At 37.5% G+C, this 19,592-nt stretch overlaps 2 protein-coding genes and 1 long non-coding RNA gene across 2 annotated transcripts; 1 reads left to right on the top strand and 2 right to left on the bottom strand.

Moving 5' to 3' along the window:
- LOC149705301 (uncharacterized) overlaps positions 1-19,592 on the bottom strand; it is a 98,655-nt gene that overhangs the window by 39,923 nt on the left and 39,140 nt on the right.
- LOC149705307 (uncharacterized) lies at positions 10,579-11,566 on the bottom strand. The gene is made up of 3 exons (XR_016381569.1): positions 11,462-11,566; positions 11,253-11,397; positions 10,579-11,190 (listed from the first exon to the last, which is right to left on the bottom strand). It is a non-coding gene; the product is annotated as an uncharacterized LOC149705307 (long non-coding RNA).
- LOC149705306 (C-type lectin BML-2-like) lies at positions 15,521-16,612 on the top strand. Its single transcript, XM_089865517.1, has 2 exons — positions 15,521-15,881; positions 15,958-16,612. The coding sequence occupies exons 1-2, from the start codon at positions 15,677-15,679 to the stop codon at positions 16,290-16,292; spliced, it is 540 nt and encodes a 179-aa protein (XP_089721643.1). The 5' UTR covers positions 15,521-15,676; the 3' UTR covers positions 16,293-16,612.

Below are 19,592 nucleotides of genomic sequence, written 5' to 3'. Positions count from 1 at the left end.
TCGGCTACAAACCAACAACTCAAAGCTGACAACCCCAAAACGGAAGTAATGGAACAACTTCAAGTTGTTTTGAGCGAGAAGGAAGCGGAAGTTCAATCGAATTCCGAGGAAATCTCCAATTTGAAACAATTAGTACACGATTACGAAGAGGAAATTGGGAATTTGAAGTTGGCTTCCGAGAAACGTATAGGCGAGTTGACGTTAGCGAGACAGTACGCCGATGAAGTCGTCGAGGAGTTGAGTCGAGCTAAAGACGCGTTGAAAGAAAAGAAGACCAAGTTGACTCAAATGGAATACGAAATAAACCATCTGAAGGAATGTTTAAATTCAGTTGAGATGCGCAATAAAGATCTTGAAGATAGCGTTCTAGATTTGTCGAATTTGAAGATTGTAGTTCAGGATTTGGAGTTGAAGCTGAAGAAATCTACCGTTCGTGAATCGCAACTCGTCGAGTATAAGGTGAAGTACGAGGAAGTCGACGAATCTTCGAAAAACTTGCGACAATTGGTGGATGAGTTGCAATTAGAGAAACAGAAGTGGATCGCCAAAGAAGGCCAGTATCTGATGTCACAGAAACAATTGGAACTCGTTAAACAATCGAAACTTGAAGTTGAAGACAACTTGAAGACCCTACAAGAAGATGTTGACGCTTATCAAACGAAGTTGGCCAATTTGGAGAACCAATACGATGAGAAAGAACAAACAGTTCGTGAAATGGAAACTAAGGTCGCTGAACTTAAGAAATATTTGGATGAGAAGACACAGACACTTGAGGAACAGTTGGTTGTGAATGAGAACTTGAAAACTGAACTGAACGAAACATTGTACAAGAACGAGCAAGAATCGTTGCAAGTCAAAGCCGAAGTCACCAAAGCTCGAGAACCAGGTAAGTTTAACTTTTAATGACGTCCCATTCGTTGCTTGTTTCTTAAAATTATAAAATTTAGGAACATTTTCAGTGGGCGGGGCTAAATCTAGTCAACCCCTAACTCCCACCGCTTCTGCTATATTGTCGAGTTTGAAGAGTTACGATTCGACTGGTAGTTCTTACGCTACCAATAAAAGAAGACTCTTGCAAGATACCAATAGTGATGATGAAGAGTGCAAGGTTCAATAAGTTTAAGGGCATTCCGTCCATAGTGGCATTTCAGCATTTGTTACTTCTTTTTTATGTTTTTTTTTTATGTTTTTTTTATATTTTGAAGGGCCTTTGTTAGTTTCTTATATAAGAGTTAAATAAAGGTATCTTCTTTTCTCAAAACTGAATTCATTTATAGGCCTAATTTATTATATTCAAAGTAGCCTCTTAAATTTTAACGAAAATATTCAGGTTTGTTCGATTTTTAAGCCTAAACACGTGTAGTTACGACGTTAGAATTTTGGCGCCTTTCTTTTCTTAAAATTGAATTTTTTTATAGGCCTAGTTATTTATTACGTTCAAAATAACCTCTTAAAATTACGTTAAATCGTTAAATTCATCATTTATAGCTTAATTTTCAATAAATCTATAAAGGTTTGTTCGATTTTTAAGCCTACACGCGTGTCGTTTCGAAGTTTGAAATTTTGGCGCCTTTTATAACGATGTAGTAGGGGGCGCTTTACTCGTTGCAACTTTTCGAATCACTAGGCCTAGCAGACGACATTTAAAATTAGGCTTACAAAAATAAATTTAAATACTAATTAATTCCGGATAGCCTTCGCGGCTAAATTTAAGAATAGCCCCTGCTCTTCCAAACTTAATAAATCATATACCAAAATAAAGCTTACACCTTCCTCTATTCACTGCACACCATTATAATGAGCGCAAACAATAATTAACATTAAAAAACTAATTATATATATATAGCAGTGCCAAAGGCTTTGCCGGGACTCGCTGTGATGATACACGCAGCGGCGCCGCACTCAACCAAACCAAACCTAACCTAAAATAACGTGTAAATTATGTAAAAATAAAATAAATTACGCGGAATGAATTTTGTTAAAATTAGTTAAAAATTTACCTTAAATCATAAATTTTAGGTTAGGTTAGATTTGGTTTGGTTTGGTTAGGTGCGTTTTGTATTTTTAAAAATGCGATTCTTTGATCACTGAAACTTCGAATGTTTGAAGCTATATTTATATTAATTTTTTTGTAACGGACGTGCGTGTATCATCACAGCGAGACCCGGCAAAGCCTTTGGCACTGCTATATATAATTAATTTTTTAATGTTAATTATTGTTTGCGCTCACTATAATGGTGTGCAATGAATATAGGAAGGCGTAAGCTTTCTTTTGGTATATGATTTATTAAGTTTGTAAGAGCAGGGGCTATTCTTAAATTTTGACTTCGCTTCGATTAAATATGCCTTAAACATAAACTTAAATTTAATTGGACTTCTAATAATTTGTGTAATGCGTGAATAAACGAAAGTGTTTTTTTATCTTGAAGCCAGGGCGACTCCCTTTTGGTCAAACTAAGCAAACTTACCACAGTATGGGGAAACACTAGGGTCTTAGGTTAGTGGTTAAGCGAACATCAATCAATTGAACAAAAGCCGTTAGTCTAAAAAAAATTTACGTCGTGTTATATTGTGTGTCTACTAATGCTCTATTTGTTAATTGGAGAATTGTCAAAATGCTCTAGACTGAGTTAGATTTTTAAAGAATGTTTTCTCTGGGTCGATCCTTTATAATTCTATAAATTTTTCCAAACAGTCTTTACTGTACTGAAGTATATGTTAGAAAAGCAACTGATGAATAGAATTCTTTGTCTTATTATGAAAGACCGTTCTACGGTTCACCATTCACACAAATGTCTCTCTATTGAATAACGTTAAGTGTGTAGTGATTGAACAAACATTTGAAATAATGAATGAAAGTTGATTTACATATAGAACAAGAAATAATTACAATTAAGCTCCAACCTGAATACAATCTTAGTAGTAGTTGTATAAAAATATTAAGTCGTAATAGCTTAATTGCAAGTCACCGTAATAACAACACAGTTAAATATTATAACATGAACATGAGAAAATGTCATAAATGGTTAATTTTTAACGTACCTAATCGTGAAATTTAACAAATTATTATAGCTCTAATGAACTTCGCTAGAACCACATTGCACGGCTTTCAGTTAGCTAGAACCCTTCCAACTTTTGACCCAGCGGGGCTTCGAAAATCGGCACGGTCGCTTGGTTTTCAGTTCGCTAGAACTCTTTTCGATGGAAGTCGGCCTTTAAGGGCCGTAGAATGAGGGGGTCGAACTAGCGACAGAAACGGATCGAAGGAATAAGTAAAAGAGGCAAAAAGATGGGGTGAACATAGAGGAATGACGAGGGAATGGATTTTGTGGACAAGCACCGCTCTCTTATATGGTATTTTTAGAAAACGAAAGCGCTATAGAGATGCTATCAGATGTGACGTCACCGCCTATGCCAAACATCTTGGGTCTGTCTTTGGTCAATGCCTACGTAATCAATAATAATTACGAAGGCATTGCTGTGGTAGTTGGCAGTCATGTTTGGTACAGTTTTTTCTCTGTTAACGAGTAGTATGAGCATGAGTGACGTCACATTAGTCTTTTTGAAATAACTCTTTTCTCTGATCGAAATTGACAAAGCTCGTAATTAAAGGGACTGTAAAAGAAGGCATCGGCGGATGGGTAGAAATTATTAGAAATACGTCACAGGCACCTCGTGACGCCGAGATTCAGACTCCACGTGGAGTGGGACTTAGTCCTGGTTTTTCACGAGAATTCCCCGATTAAACGAACCAAGTTTCTTTGAACCACGTATGTCCTTATTCACGTGATTATGACGAATTTCAAATAATTTTCAGCCACCTTCCGATGCCTTCATTTCAGTCCCTTTAAATTTAACAATAAATCAGGCAATTGACGGTGAAAACCACTCGTTCAGGATAGTACAGTTTTCTTATTGGGCACATGCCAAAGTTGATACCTTCATCTATTGTTCTGTTTATAAAATTTAACTGTGCCACTTGGTTCAAATCATATTCTTACCTTTAACAAAAGCAAAATTTTGGTAAGAGACTTTTAAAAACTTGAGACACCTCTGTTATATTTCCTCTATGCGGATCGAGACAACCCTATAGGCAGGCGCCCACGCCTACACAGTCTAACGAAGAGCACCCACAGACTTAACGTTTCTATAAGACGTTTGCCAAGAAAACGGGCACGCCGCGTACGATTTAACCCACCAAAAGTATATATATGCATTATGCATTTTATACTGGACTTTGTCATCTCCAAATACTTCTTCGTTTCATTCGTAATATTTACCGAGAAATGGAGTGATATATTTTAACAAGATCTTCCGGATCTACTTTATCAAGTTATCATCCTATCTTTTAAAGTGCATGTTCGAAGAACTGGAGTAAATTACACTCAAAACGTAGTAGATCCAAATGCCCCCCTTTTTATCCAAAATTATATACTTCAACCCACGTTAAAGTACAAGCCCACGTAACCAAAGTTAGATGATACGATGGAAAATTATTAATAATTATATTGACTATTATAAGGTTATATCGGTGGGTGGAAAAGTATAGTGTTGTTTTAGATCTGAAAGCGTTATTGGACGTTTTTAACCCTGAACATTTGTATAACAAGGCGACCCAAGGGCTCGTAATAGTAACCACATCGTACGAGTGAATAGCCCCTCTATACCCTACCCTAATGAGTGGATAACCCCTCTATACCTTACCCTAATGAGTGAATAGCGCTATCTTTTGCAATGCTTAAATAATTTACCGTGCATAAAATCAGAGTCAATAGCCCCTCGATGCCATACCCTAAACGCTGATAGAATTATTACCCGTATAAATTTACTTATGCCGTAATTGTAATATTCCGGCGAATCGAAGAACAGATAGTTTTAGTGATTATCCCCTCGATGAGTTTACAACATAGACTTATGCCGATGCACACTTATCGCTTCTTATAAATTTCTAACATGAACTTATGGTCAGAAGAGTTTGAAAGAGAAAGAATTCGGTAAAACACCCAATAATTGTAATATCCCGGTGCCTTAAGACCATTCTAAAAAGAACGTCAGTAAATACTTGCTTTTGCTTTCAAAATTTCCCTCGATTTCTTTGAATGTTGAAAGAGGGGAGCGTGAAACTCTTATTGTCGACGGGTAAGAGGAATTTTTAAGGGAGGGTACATGGCTTAACCTAACTATCATAATTTCCTTCCTTTTAAGTAGACGAACGAAAAATATCACCTCACCGCAATTCTCACCCATTCACTCTCCCTTCAATGACGATCGAAAAATTTTATACTGTCTAAGGCAGTTCTCTTTCACGACGCCACCATCACCAACCACCTTCACCGCCAACAGGCCAGGTCAAACTAAGACCCACATCGTAGATGTTCATCATACGATGTGGCTAAAAACGAATTTACGTGAACATTATTAATTTGACAAGTGTAATTGACCTTAAATTCATGGTTTCATTTAATTAAGACTTAATACCTAATAATTGAAATTCCTTTCTTAATTTAGCCACGATGGCTCGTTAGTTTGTCATTGGCATACTGTACGTGTTTACAAAAATTAAACCATGGCCAATTTATGAACCCACAAAACTATTCTGAGCGCATCTCAAAGGTTTGTAAGAAATTATGGGGCAATTTATAGTCGAAAATGTACTATGAAATTTTGCCCTAAGGTCCACCGTTTCCCTCAAGAATGTGATTTTACATTTCTGTCCGCCATTTTTTAAGATGGCCGCGGATTAGAGTAACGTTCCTGCAAAATTTCAGCCTTCTACTTAACAGCGGTTTGGGCTGCACATTGATTATTAGTCAGTCAGACATTCAAAAATGTACCTTATATTATATTTATATTAAAAATATATAGGGTATGCATTTAAAAAAAGTCCCGACACACTTGTCTCTAAGCGTAAGGCTAATTTCCTATCTTCAAATAGAGTTTTGCGGTCAACTGAGACAGAAATACGATAAAAAGTATTCTCCATGGGGTTTCTAACTTTTTGCAGTGCTTTTTGTTAGAAGGGAATGCGCGGCTCCTTTGACCCTTTGAAGTCGTGAATGGGCGCTTCCGGGTGCGGTTCGCCAGATCGACGCTTCCTAGACTTAAAAGAAGCCGATGCGATAGAGCCGATACTACGTGTATTCCTCTGGTGATAGACGGGTTGGAATTTCAGGGAACGACCTTCAGGGGGGTTTTACAAGGACGCTGCATTCCATAAACAGACACAATAGAAGCCGACTATTTCCGGTATGCCTTGAAATGCGGAAGAAGGGGTGAGTTATTTTTAGCCTCACCGTCTATTAATAGCGTGGATCAATAGATTGACCTGGTCTGTACCTTTTCGAAATTATTTGTGATGTAAAATTCGTCATCAGAAGTAAGATGAGACTAGAAGCTAACCAAATTCTTCACTTGGCGAAAGTGAATATTCTTGATAACACACCAACGGTTGGCCCTCTGGTAGCGGTTTCTGAAATTTCCCTCCAAAACGTGAGACGCTCGTGGCGGTAGACAGCCGAACTAGATTCAAGCACCCGCGTCCGTGTTCTGCGGCTTTAGGTTGAGGGGAAGGGGTAGGAAATTTTTTGGAACTCGACCAATTTCTTTCTCTCTAGTGTAGGCGCGATGGAAGCGGCATAAAATTCTCAAATTTATTCAATAGTGCCAGGATCTACTACCAATGCTAGAGCTCTTTACTTCTAGTCTCATCTTACTTCTGGTAATGCTAGAGACTTGCAGCTCGAGCTATAGTCTGTCAAACGAAAGAAGAGCCCTGAGAAATTTGTCCAAATTGGTGTCGCCACCATCGACCCCATAGTACTTTATCAACTTGTTTTGTTTTGTCAATAGTCGTCTGTAATATAGTCTGCTATTATGTCATTAAAATATATCGCAATGCTAGTTCAACAAAGATAAAACTGGTGTCTTGTCGTTAATTTTGTTTTATATTCTTTAATACTCGATGATCGTAAAAAACCATGAAACATAAACATATTAAATATGTATTGCAAAATGTATAGTTCTATTGCGATTAAGCCTATCTGTTTATAGCAGACTATATTACAGCCGACTATTGACAAAACAAAACAAGTTGATAAAGTACTATGGGGTCGATGGTGGCGACATCAATTTGGACGAATTTCTCAGGGCTCTTCTTTCGTTTGACAGACTATAGTTCGAGAACGACAAGCGAGAATTGACTGCACTCGGTTAATTTTGCACTCCATCTTCCTATTTAGTCTGTACTAAACCTTTGGCAGCGCCAAAACCAGGCGTGGCTTTACGAAAATCTATCTCACGTTTCATCTACCTCATTTCATGAGAAGATCTCAGTAACCAGTGACAAACTTATACTGTAGAACATATCTTACAAACTTTTGCTTTTATTGACATGACCCAAGCGTGGCGAGCTTACTAAAGTACCGCCCACATCCCTAACTTTGATCTTGAAGCCGCGGAGACCTTAAAATAATTCCCCGCGTCATCTCTATAATTTCTCGGTGCTGATCAACTCATATACGCTAAAACGATTTTACATATTTTTACCTCTCCGAGTGACGATGACGTCACGGAGAGGTATTACGCTGGACGTGTGTGTGTGTGTGTGTCAGTGTGTGTGTCTGTCACACCCCACGTGACCGCGTTCGCAGTTTGCGTATCGGAGCAAACGTGTTCGCAATTTCCGGACCGCGTTCGCAGTACACAGAAATTCCGAAAACTTTACTTCATTACTTAATCTATCTTATTTAACGCCAATCATTAACTAGTCGTAACGTTACACCTTCATTCATCTGCTGACTAACCGTCAATTCTTTCATTCAACACCCTCAGTATTTATTGGCTTCTAACAACAACACCACTAGTCTTTCATGTACACCATATACACACCAATCTGCAACATTGGCTTCTAACACCACCATCTACTGGTTTTTCGTCTATACCATATAGACACCAATCTAAAATATTGGCTTCTATTCCATCATCGTCGTTAGGCTTAAGATGTACGCGGCGAGCGGATAGGGTTACGAGATACGTCTAGCCGCCCAATGGCAGGGCTTAAACCAAAAGTTCACGCAATTGCGTATTTTCTTATCCCCTATTGTGAATCAATCGCCTTATATACCCTTAATTTACAAAAGTTCTGATATAGGTGTTCCCTAGAGGTGTAACGTTAAAGATAGCTATGATTCAAATTATTTTAGGAATTAAGTTTCTTAAACCGACTTAACTATAATTAACGTAAAATACTGACGATTAAAATAATTAATATCAGTTATATTTATTTAATTATTTAAGATAAACTTCTTTCTATGTAATGACGCAAGCGAGAGTTCATATAGAACGAGTAATGAAGATTGCATCTGAATCGAAACACTACACGCATATCAAAGTTAATATAAAGCGAGTAGGATGAAAAGATCTCTTACAAAACGATAACATTTTCTTTTTGCAGAATATTAAATGGAAATATTTAAAAAAATTTTCGGCAATACGATTCTTTTAGCAGCTGTGTAGCTATAAAGCTCTTTTCATCTTCATATTCATGAACATCTTTTGATATTAACATTTGAAATTTGGTGTTTACTCTTTAATTCAGCTTTACTACATTTATATATAGTGTAAACGCATTTTCTGTATTCGTTAGACAATATGGATGTTAATTCTTCATCTCTCTACAAGTGATGAAACGGTTGGGTCTGTGAAATAAAATACCCTAGATTTAAACTAGAATTGACCTTGTTTCGCGTCCTCTTATAGGAGGTGTTAACGGTTCAGAGTGAGCCGAAAGTTAAATACACACTTCAGTGATAGATATTAGGTCCTTATCAGAATAAAAGGAAATTCTTGAACGCTTAAGCCTTTACAAAAGACCTTGGCAATATTTCGCCAATTTGAACTGTGTATTTCCGGTTTTTTTCATTGGCTGGTTGACCTGTATTTAGAAAGTAATTTCGTCTCGGCTCGGAGAGGTTTATTTTGGTTTCCCAGCTTGTCATATTAAGTGCGTCACAACAAGTACCACACTGTAGCAATATCGTTTCAAGGGAATACGAAACAATGGGAGGTTTGCAGAAAGGTTGGACATACCGCTGTTAGGTACGGTCATAAGTGGATCATATTAGAGCTCCCTATAAGTACTGGATGTAGGTTATGCTTTTGTAAACAGCGTTTTCTTCCAAGACATCCAAGCCCGCCATCTATAGCTCAGTTTTACAAGTATAGTTTGCCCATTAACCCGGATTTGGAGTTACGTTAGCCTACGGAAGTTCCGGTTGATGGTAGCCTAATGGCTGTCAGACCGCCGTCAGTGTCGTGATTAGTGTGAAGCTTGTTATCGCGTTATAGTTTTGATTTAGAATGGCTTTTGTTTCTTTGCTAATTAGAAAAAACGTCTAGGACCAATGTAATTAATTACAATCGTCGCATGCCCAAATGAAAGACACATCTGAACACAATTTATATGGGATATTAAAATCACATAACCGTAAGCGACTAAAACGTTTTGTAAAACTGAAAAATATTGACCAGCATCTTTCGCAAACGGAAAACGTTAAAGCATTGAAAAAATTTGTCAGACTTAAAAAAGGAAAACAAATTTCTATGTCGACGCACATAACCTATGATTAGTAATAAATCGGTCCAACTATCCCCGCTAAAAACCTATAACTCGGTGGAAACTCAGTGCTGTATTAGGGATGCACAAAAAATGTTCTAGCATGATGAAGGCTATTTTGAACATTTGAATTCATATTAATTTCCTTTTCAACACAAGCTTTTAAAAATTGTGCGGAATACCTATAGACCGCCAATTATTTTTCAAAATCGGAAAAACAAAGTGGACTTCTACTATTATATTCACAATCCAACACTATGTATGTATCCTTCCGCGCTCTTCTCTCTCAAACTTTTCCTCATTGGCTACCACTTACTTCCGTAAGTTCCGTTTGCTTGCCCCGGTTTTTAAAAATTTCTTTCGCGCCAAAATCATTCCTCTGGTTTAGTTCAAAAATTCGCCGCTGCGTTTCGCATATACCCTCTTCCCTTCAGCGCTGGGAGACAATGCTGATGCACAGCGATGTTATATCGTCCAGTACTTCTAGGGAGCTGTAATATGATCTACTTCTGGTTGACTGAATTTAATATTGATTAAGGATTAAATGGATAAAAATAACTAAAACAATTGCAATATCTGAACTTCAGTCAAATGATAAACCTTTATTAATGAAAGAAGTTTAACAAGATGGCCCCGGCCAAATTAGAGCCCCATCGTTTGTAAGGCTCCATCTATCGAGGATATTCTATCTTTGGAATAGGTATTAGTTACCCTTAATTCCCATCCATTTTAAATCATCAATAAATCCCTATCACATTTAAAAGCATCAATAAAAATCACCAATGAAAGAAAATCTTCATTAGTGAATAGCCCCTCGACGCGTTGCTTTTAACAGTGCTAAAATGATTGCTTGGAACCACTAAATAATCCCAATCCCTTTTAAAATTGGCAATGACTTTTTGTACATCAAGCGATGTGGCTAAAAAACAGATAGTTATAGTGATTATCCACTCAATGAGTTTACAACATGGACTCTTTTAGATTTATAACATGGACTTATGCCCGGAAGCATTTGAAAGAGAGAGAATTCGGTAAAACACCCAACTTGAGTTCCTTCTTTGTGTAAACCCCGAACTTTTTATTCTATAGAAAGTTGTTCGGATTCTTAGAATATTCATGGCTTAAAGTGTGACAAATTTTAAAGAGAGAATGAGATCTCTCATTTACGGTAAGGCAATATGACAAATTGTGGTGTTCATAAAAGATATACATATATTACTGTTTGTTCATTAATATTTTACACTGCATCCGCATTGTACTGTTATAGATAAATCATCAGCCTTTCCACCTTTAAAATCACCAGTCAATGAAAAATATCACCTAAACACAATTTATCCCTATTAACTCTAAGTGCGTTCATTCATATGTGCATAGTGCATTCGTAATGCATTGTTATAGAGAAATCATAATCGACACCCTTTGAAAATCAAAAATGCCTCTTTTCACTCTCCCTTTAAAAAGACGAACGATACTTCTTCTTCAGACCAAGTCAAACTAATACCCCCATCGTTAGATGTACATCAAACGATGTGGCTAAAAAGAAGTAAAAGGAGCATTTTTAATTCCATTTGTTAAATCTGCATTAAAAATTAATCTATCGTTAAATAGCATCGAAAATTTTATAATCATAAAAACTCACATTTTGGCTATTTTCGGTCCAATGGGCCAGCATCATAAGTTTAAGGTTTTTAAAATGTTTTGCAAACTGTGCGGAAACGGGCTATAGGCTTTAAAGGTGTGAAAAATGAAACTCTGCGGAAACAAGCGACCACCGGCGTTCTCTACTACGGTTTTAAAAAGCCAACAATTATATTAAATAGAAAACTTAATGTTTGCGATTCAGAGTACTTCGTCTGCAGGATTGTGGTATCCTGGAAAAGTTCCGTAAGGACACGATTGAGTGGGAAAGGATTAAGGGCATGTTTGACACAGACTACCTCCAGGAAAAGAGTGGGACAAGACACTTGGTCATAGTGGACCTGCAAGGCGCGTTCGCCATCTTGACCATCGGACACGCTCTGGCTTTACTCGTCTTTCTGGCAGAGACGGATAGACTCTCTAACCTCTTCTCCAGATGCTTAAAGATGCTTAAATGACCACACCCGAAGAATGTATCTCGTTTTACCACGTTATTAAAAGGCACAGTGATCATCTAATTGCATAAGTTTATAATATATGTTACATAAGTATGACACTACCTATACTACTACGAAATGCTAGAGACTTACAACTCCTACGCTTTACCTACGTCACTTCATGTCAATCTCTCAGTAACCAGTGACAAACTTATGGAACATATCGTACGAACTTATGGAACATATCGTACGAACTTATGATAATTGCTATAAACTTCTGCAATTTTGCATCAATCTTTTACCTAAAATTTCATAAAGTAATGTAATTATTGTTGTTGATTAGTAATAAATAATAATATAAAAAAACCGTTTTTACAAACGGAAAAAACCTGATATATACTACATCGTTGATTTTGGGTCGCCACTCACTGTTCTTGTCACGGCTTCTAAGGGACAGATATTATTTATTCTAACCGTTTCATATAACACCACCATTTATTAAAGCGGTAACATTGCGTCATGACAATTAATATCACATGTCATGACAGCACCAACTATTAATGCGGTAATCTTAACACATTTTCTTTACTTTTTATTTCGGCTGACATTTTTTGAAGCTAAAAATAAATAATTTTTACCATAACAACGAAGTTATGGTAAAAATGTCAGCCGAAATAAAAAGTAAAGAAAATGTGTTAAGATTACCGCATTAATAGTTGGTGCTGTCATGACATGTGATATTAATTGTCATGACGCAATGTTACCGCTTTAATAAATGGTGGTGTTATATGAAACGGTTAGAATAAATAATATCTGTCCCTTAGAAGCCGTGACAAGAACAGTGAGTGGCGACCCAAAATCAACGATGTAGTATATATCAGGTTTTTTCCGTTTGTAAAAACGGTTTTTTTATAATATGTGTCCCTTCCTTGAAAGGCTTGGTCTTACTAATAATGAAATATGAAATGATTAATTTCAAACGGAATGGATATTTATGTGTCCCTTCCATGAAAGGCTTGGTCTTACTGATAATGAAACGAATCGGAGAACGACAGAGATACGTGCATTGTAACTCAAAGAGAGTCCAAGTCTCAATAAACAAATCGAAGATACGTGCATTTTCACCTCAATGCCTTGGAGTTAGGAGAATTTTGAACTCAAGTACGTCGTTAAAAGATCCCCCACCATGATAAGAGATAGATAGAGCCTACCCTCGAGAAAAACCTACGCGACCTACGCGACTTACGCGACCTATACGCTCGTGGCAGCACAAGGGTTGAAAACGAATTGTCGTTTATTCGCGTGAAGTCGTAGGGTTGCCATTTCTGCACCTCAAAAATACTTACGCTGAGGGGTCCTGTTTGCAACACAACGGTTAAAAATGAATTGGCGTTTATTCGCTTGAAGCCATAGGCCTGCCATTTCTGGCGTCAAAATTATCAACTCTCCCGTTCCAAAAATTTGCCCGTACAAAGGCAGGAAACTCGAACGACCCGTATATATCAGCCAGTCTGTCGACTGGCTTAAATAATAGTCCTAGCACGGGATCGACTAATCTGCGGAATGTCTGAACGTCTGAACTACTGAAAATAGTAGAATTCCTACTATAAAATTCTTCCATCCTACCAAACCGTAAACTGTCTGATCCTTTTTGACTATTTAGCTGAAATGCCGAATTCTGAACAGTGAACATTGAAATTAAAGTAAGAGATCGTCTGAACCTTTTTGACTATTTTGCTGAAATGCTGAATTCTGAAGCGTGAACTTTGAAATAAATGTAAGATAGAGACCGTCTGAACTTTTTTGACTATTTTCCTGAAATGCTGAATTCTGAACCGAAATTAATGTAAGATAGAGACCGTCTGAACTTTTTTTGAATATTTTGCTGAAATGCTGAATTCTGAACCGAAATTAATGTAAGATAGAGGCCGTCTGAACTTTTTTGACTATTTTGCTGAAATGCTGAATTCTGAACCGTGAACTTTGAAATTAATGTAAAATAGAGACCGTCTGAACTTTTTTGACTATTTTGCTGAAATGCTGAATTCTGAACCGTGAATTTTGAAAATGAAGTAGAATGGAGACCGTCTGAATTTTTTTGACTATTTTGCTGAAATGCTGAAATTCCGAATTCTGAACCGAAATTAATGTAAGATAGAGACCGTCTGAACTTTTTTGACTATTTTGCTGAAATGATGAATTCTAGATCTCACTAATAAAAGCAGAATCTACAAAAATTATGAAATTTATGCTAATAATATTTGAAAAGGTGGATTTTAATTGAGAAAAAATTAGGAAAAGGTCCCATTTCATTTGTGTTCTAAATGAAATAAGCATCTAAATTCTGAAAAAGGTTGATTTTAATTGAGAAAAATTTCAGAAAAGGTCTCATTTTATTTGAGTATAAAAATTTTGGAAAAGGCAAATTTTAGTTGAGAAAAACTAGTTAATTAAAAACCAATTAGTGCCTTTTTCCCAAAATATCGAATTAATGCTTTTTTTAGAAACTAAAATATCGCTAATGTAATTTTCGCAACTTCCCGCTTATATTCTCGTTTTCCTTATTTTTGGAATTTATAAAATTTTCTTCACACAATAATTTGGAAATTTCTCAGATTACTTTACCAAAAATGAATGGTTTTGGTAAATTCTGTGTCCTAAAAATACCATAGCTATACTTCTGTCGCCAGTCCTTGAAGTTAATTTAGTTGCCCACCCCCCCGGCATATTATCAATTCATCATTTCAGCAAAATAGTCAAAAAAATTCTGACGGTCTCTATCTTACATTAATTTCGGTTCCGAATTCGGCAATTCAGCAAAATAGTCAAAAAAAGTACGAGACGGTCTCTATCTTAAATTAATTTCGGTTCAGAATTCGGCATTTCAGCAAAATAGTCAAAAAAAGTTCAGACGGTCACCATTCTACTTCATTTTCAAAATTCATGGTTCAGAATTCAGCATTTCAGCAAAATAGTCAAAAAAATTCAGACGGTCTCCATTCTACTTCATTTTCAAAATTCACGGTTCAGAATTCAGAATTTCAGCAAAATTATCAAAAGGTTCAGACGGTCCCTATCTTACATTAATTTCGGTTCAGAATTCAGCATTTTAGCAAAATAGTCAAAAAAGTTCAGACGGTCTCCATTCTACTTCATTTTCAAAATTCACTGTTCAGAATTCAGCATTTAAGAAAATTAGTCAAAAAAGTTCAGACGGTCTCTATCTTACATTAATTTGAAAGTTCACGGTTCAGAATTCAGCATTTCAGCAAAATAGTCAAAAAGGTTCAGACGATCTCTTACTTTAATTTCAATGTTCACTGTTCAGAATTCGGCATTTCAGCAAAATAGTCAAAAAGGTTCAGACAGTTTACGGTTTGGTAGGATGGGAGAATTTTATAGTAGGAATTCTACTATTTTCAGCAGTTCAGACGTTCAGACATTCCGCAGATTAGTCGATCCCTCATAGGACCGCGTAAAATAACTTAAATTACCATATTTCTGTATTTGTTGTTAGCCGGTTCCAACACGAACCAGGCAGTTTGTAGTACGACGCCGAACAGAAACATGTTAGCTGTCACTAAGAGTCGTTATTAATGAGACTGCGTTGTAATTAATATGCTAGCAGTCAGAACGAATAAGAAATGTTACATGGTGTCAGACTGACGAATCTATACGCTTTTATATTTTCTTCGCTCACTCCGAAGGATGGGAGGATTAGTTGCGCCTTAGCGGAAATGTGGATCAAAATTAGAGATCGTTCAAACCAAGGTTTCTCTTGTTCGAGGAAGCGTCTGCAGCCAAACCAAGGTCAGACTCACAGAAATGAGCGTTGCTGTTACCTGTCGCGGGACAAGTGGCAATTGATGTATTCGATTCGTCAACTCTAAAGAACTTTGACAACACTATAGCGGTTAGAAGCCCATTCAATCCCGAAGGAACACGAGGTACATTGAGAAACACCTCGACCCTAAACCTTTGTCAGAAGATGAACGCCGGTTTGGCGGACTATACCAGGAATGATACGGTCAACTATACTTGGATCTTTTGCAAAAAAAAGGGGCAGAGTCAAACTCCGTTGACTCCCATTTGGGTTCAATTCAACTGGAAAGCCATCAATTTTCCCATAGGTATATCCAGAGCATTTAATAACCCTTGTAACAAAGAATCGGCGATAGTCTGTCGAAAACCAGGTAGGCCTAAATCTTCTTTTAGGCCTCGTAAGTCAACTAACCCTAACAGCTAAACACTTTTACTTTATACTACCAGGTTGCGAAGCAGGTATTCTGCCACAATGGCCAGTTTGCTATTGGATGCATTCCGAACGCGTGACGTACGCGGACGCGGAAAGGAGTTGCAGAACGGAGAAGCAATCGCCCGTTCGGTTAGCCATGGTACACAACGCCGAGATACTGGAAATATTATCCAGGGTAGTCAGGGCCAACCAGGTATCTGGTTCAACGTGGTTGGTCATGAACGACAGTGAAATAGAGGGTGTTTGGAGATACTCCGACGACACCTTAGATGTTGAGAAACTAGGGTTGAAAGGCGAAAAAAACGGAGGTCGTACCAAAAACTGCGGTGCCATTTTCGGCAAACGATAGAAGTTCTTGATCGGGGATGAAAGATGTACCTTGACCTATCCTTCCCTGTGCGCAGTTGACGCAACAGCGCTCTCAGTCGATTTTGGTAATAAAAAGGTATGATACAGTCCATCAACAGTTTAGTCAGCAAACACGCAACTTATTAGAACAATGACAGAATGGTTGAAAAGGGTGCGACTTATTTCCTCACGAAATGCATGACACTTCAAAATTAAATCCAGTACCCTAGTTACGTAAGCGCAAATTAACCATCTGGTTATCATCACGCAAGAAATCTAAATAATGAAACCAAAATACGCGCATTATATAAATTTCCCGTGTTAATCATTCGTTGTAAAAATTTCAGTATAGAATTCTCGAAGCTAATAAAGAAGATACCTTTTAAATTTGATTATAACAGTTTTTTCTCTCTCCCCCAATGTGTTTTTTGAATTTCTGTTCAAAGGGCCTTTTGTTTTGCCAAAATGGTTTTCGCTATACTTTGACGGGCATCGCAACAGTTTGATTAATGACAGAAAAAAGTGGAGGCCTTCAACCCCTGCACTTCATTGGGTTCCTCCCTAACCTTGGGCCGTTCGGACCAGACGTTAAAACTCATGAGGGCCTTAAGCCTGGTTTTCACTGCCGAAAATTTCACGGAACAGTAAAAAAATAATCCGCAAAGTTTTGCGGAAAATTCCTTAAAAACACGGCGACAAAACGTTTTCACTAAAACTTGTAATATCATGAAAGAGTGAGAGCTCGTAGAGACCAAGGCTTACCAGTTATGTCGAAAATGCACCAATAGCAACCTATCAATTTTCTTAGAATTTATTGTCTTTGTAAAAACGATCTTTTTTATCATATAAATAACAACTAAGCCAAAGTCCTTTAACAAATCGTTAACTATACATTTCTTTAAATTTAACTCGACCACACAAACGCCTTCAATTAAAAAAAATGGCGTCGAAAATAAACCTCTCGCGAGCTGATCAAAACCAAGCCTATGACGCCACGCATTCGTCGATTCCTTGCCGCCCAGAAAAGGCAAAATTTTGCGGCAAGTTACCTCTGAAAAAACGGCGCAGAACGCGGTTTTTCCTGCGTTTTGGGCCAGTGAAAACCAGGCTTTAGGTGACGAAGTGAAAACAGGAAACGCCACGTACCCCAATGGTACGCAGGTTACCTGTTCTTACTTAAATCGTGGTAATTTGAAGACTTGGTTATGATTGGACGGAATATACCAAGCTCCGAATGTCCTAGCGGCACCCAATGTCATAGCTAAGGAATGCCCTCCGAACCTCGTCCAATGGCCCAGCGCCTTTACGGAGCCAACGCCACAAACTTCGAGAAAAACATGCGTTAACTTCGTAGTGGCCGACAACTTTTACCGCAAGTTACATTGGCGTAGAGTTCTATAGGCCCGTGGGGCCCAAGCCCCTCCAAAACTTTGTCATCATCATGTGTTTGTTGAAATCATGAAGATAGTGACCTCATGAAAATAATTTTTACGTATAACTGTTGCAAATAATCACTAAAGCGCAGAGGAGTGTTTTCCGAACAGAATAGTTTTATTTGGTTCCGTTATATCCAAGGTTAACCACGTTGAACCATTACCCTTGAAATTTGAGTGCGAGAGAGGAAACAACGTTGACTCTTCTTGTAGCTATTCATCCAAAACACTTTGCGAGAACGGCGTCCGTGTATACAGGAAATGTTACTGGCTCGAAACTAGTATGTTGAACTGGTTTAGGGCCGATGCGCAATGCGTCAGGAGGAATAGTAAATCTCGCTCAGCTAAAATAAACACGCCGGAGATTCTAAAGGGTCTCAAGAAATTAGTCGGAAAGAAGCGCTATTCCTTTAAGCGTTTTATTATGGGAGCGAGCGACTTAGACGAGGAAGGTGAGTGGCGATACCTTGACGAATCAGAGGTTACGTCGGATCAATTGGGAAAACTATGGTATAAGGGTCGTTTTAACGGAGGGCGGGGTGATGGAGAAGTTGAATTGATTGACGCGAATTGCGACACGCCTAATAGTCCCATTCTTTTGCGAAGTACCTGCCAATGAAGATGCGAGGAAACCTTTCATCTACGTAGAATGTAGAACATCACGATACGACGGAAATGACATGCCTTCCGTTTGCGACAAAGGAGTCTATTTAAAGGACACGTGTTACTGGGTTGAATACGAAAAAGTTCAATGGACGGAAGCGCTCTTCCATGTAAGATTCTCGTCTCTTGATTTGAAAATCATATTCCTCAGGTTGCGTTCGTTAATTTATATGAACGAGATAACACTCAGGGTCCAGAGAAACAGTTCTTATTTAGGCCATCTTTCTTGTCAAAATTACCAGCTTTATTCTAAAAATCACACACTTGTTTCGATCAGGGATAGATTTAATTTTAGAAGTAGGAATGGGGAACGGTTAGTATTTACTTCAGTCCGACTCATAGCCCAGTAAAAAGCCCCTCCCTCCAACACGTAACCAAAAGTTTAAATTATCTTATTGGTTCACTTAAACTACGTTTTGAAGACGTTGCTGACGGGGACGGCGAAAAATACGTAATTCTTTATTACCTCTGTCGCTATGACCCGCCTCTTCTTTCATACCCGCCCCCCCCCTGTCCCGTAAGGGGGTCCGGGACTTTGACGCGTGCCCAGATTACTCTGTTCTCCATTCCAACTTCTAAAATTAAATTTATCCCTGGCTGAACTTTTTCAGTATCGGTTATCTCAATTCCCAAAAATGATAAGTGGCAACACTTTTCGGTATCATAAGTATATGGTAGAAGTTTACATTCGGTATCATAAGTATATGGTAGAAGTTTACATTCGGTATCATAAGTATATGGTAGAAGTTTACATTCGGTATCATAAGTATATGGTAGAAGTTTAGGTTCGGTATCATAAGTATATGGTAGAAGTTTAGGTTCGGTATCATAAGTATATGGTAGAAGTTTAGGTTCGGTATCATAAGTATATGGTAGAAGTTTACGTTCGGTATCATAAGTATATGGTAGAAGTTTACATTCGGTATCATAAGTATATGGTATATAAGTTTACATTCGGTATCAAAAGTATATGGTATAAGTTTACATTCGGTATCATAAGTATATGGTATATAAGTTTACATTCGGTATCATAAGTATATGGTATTTAAGTTTACATTCGGTATCAAAAGTATATGGTATAAGTTTACATAGTATATTTAGCCACATCGTATTTTACATGCAGTATCATAAGTATATGGTACATTGCTTCCATTTTTTTGTGCCCAAAATAAAGAGTGAAAGAAAAAAGCAGTCTTTATTGCTTC

The sequence above is a fragment of the Phalangium opilio genome, unplaced genomic scaffold, assembly GCF_054372755.1.
Source record: "Phalangium opilio isolate 3A_F unplaced genomic scaffold, DU_Popi_V2 ptg000014l_1, whole genome shotgun sequence".
NCBI lineage: Eukaryota > Metazoa > Arthropoda > Arachnida > Opiliones > Phalangiidae > Phalangium > Phalangium opilio.
Note: the sequence above shows the minus strand (reverse complement) of the source record. Positions and strands in the feature narration are given on the sequence as shown.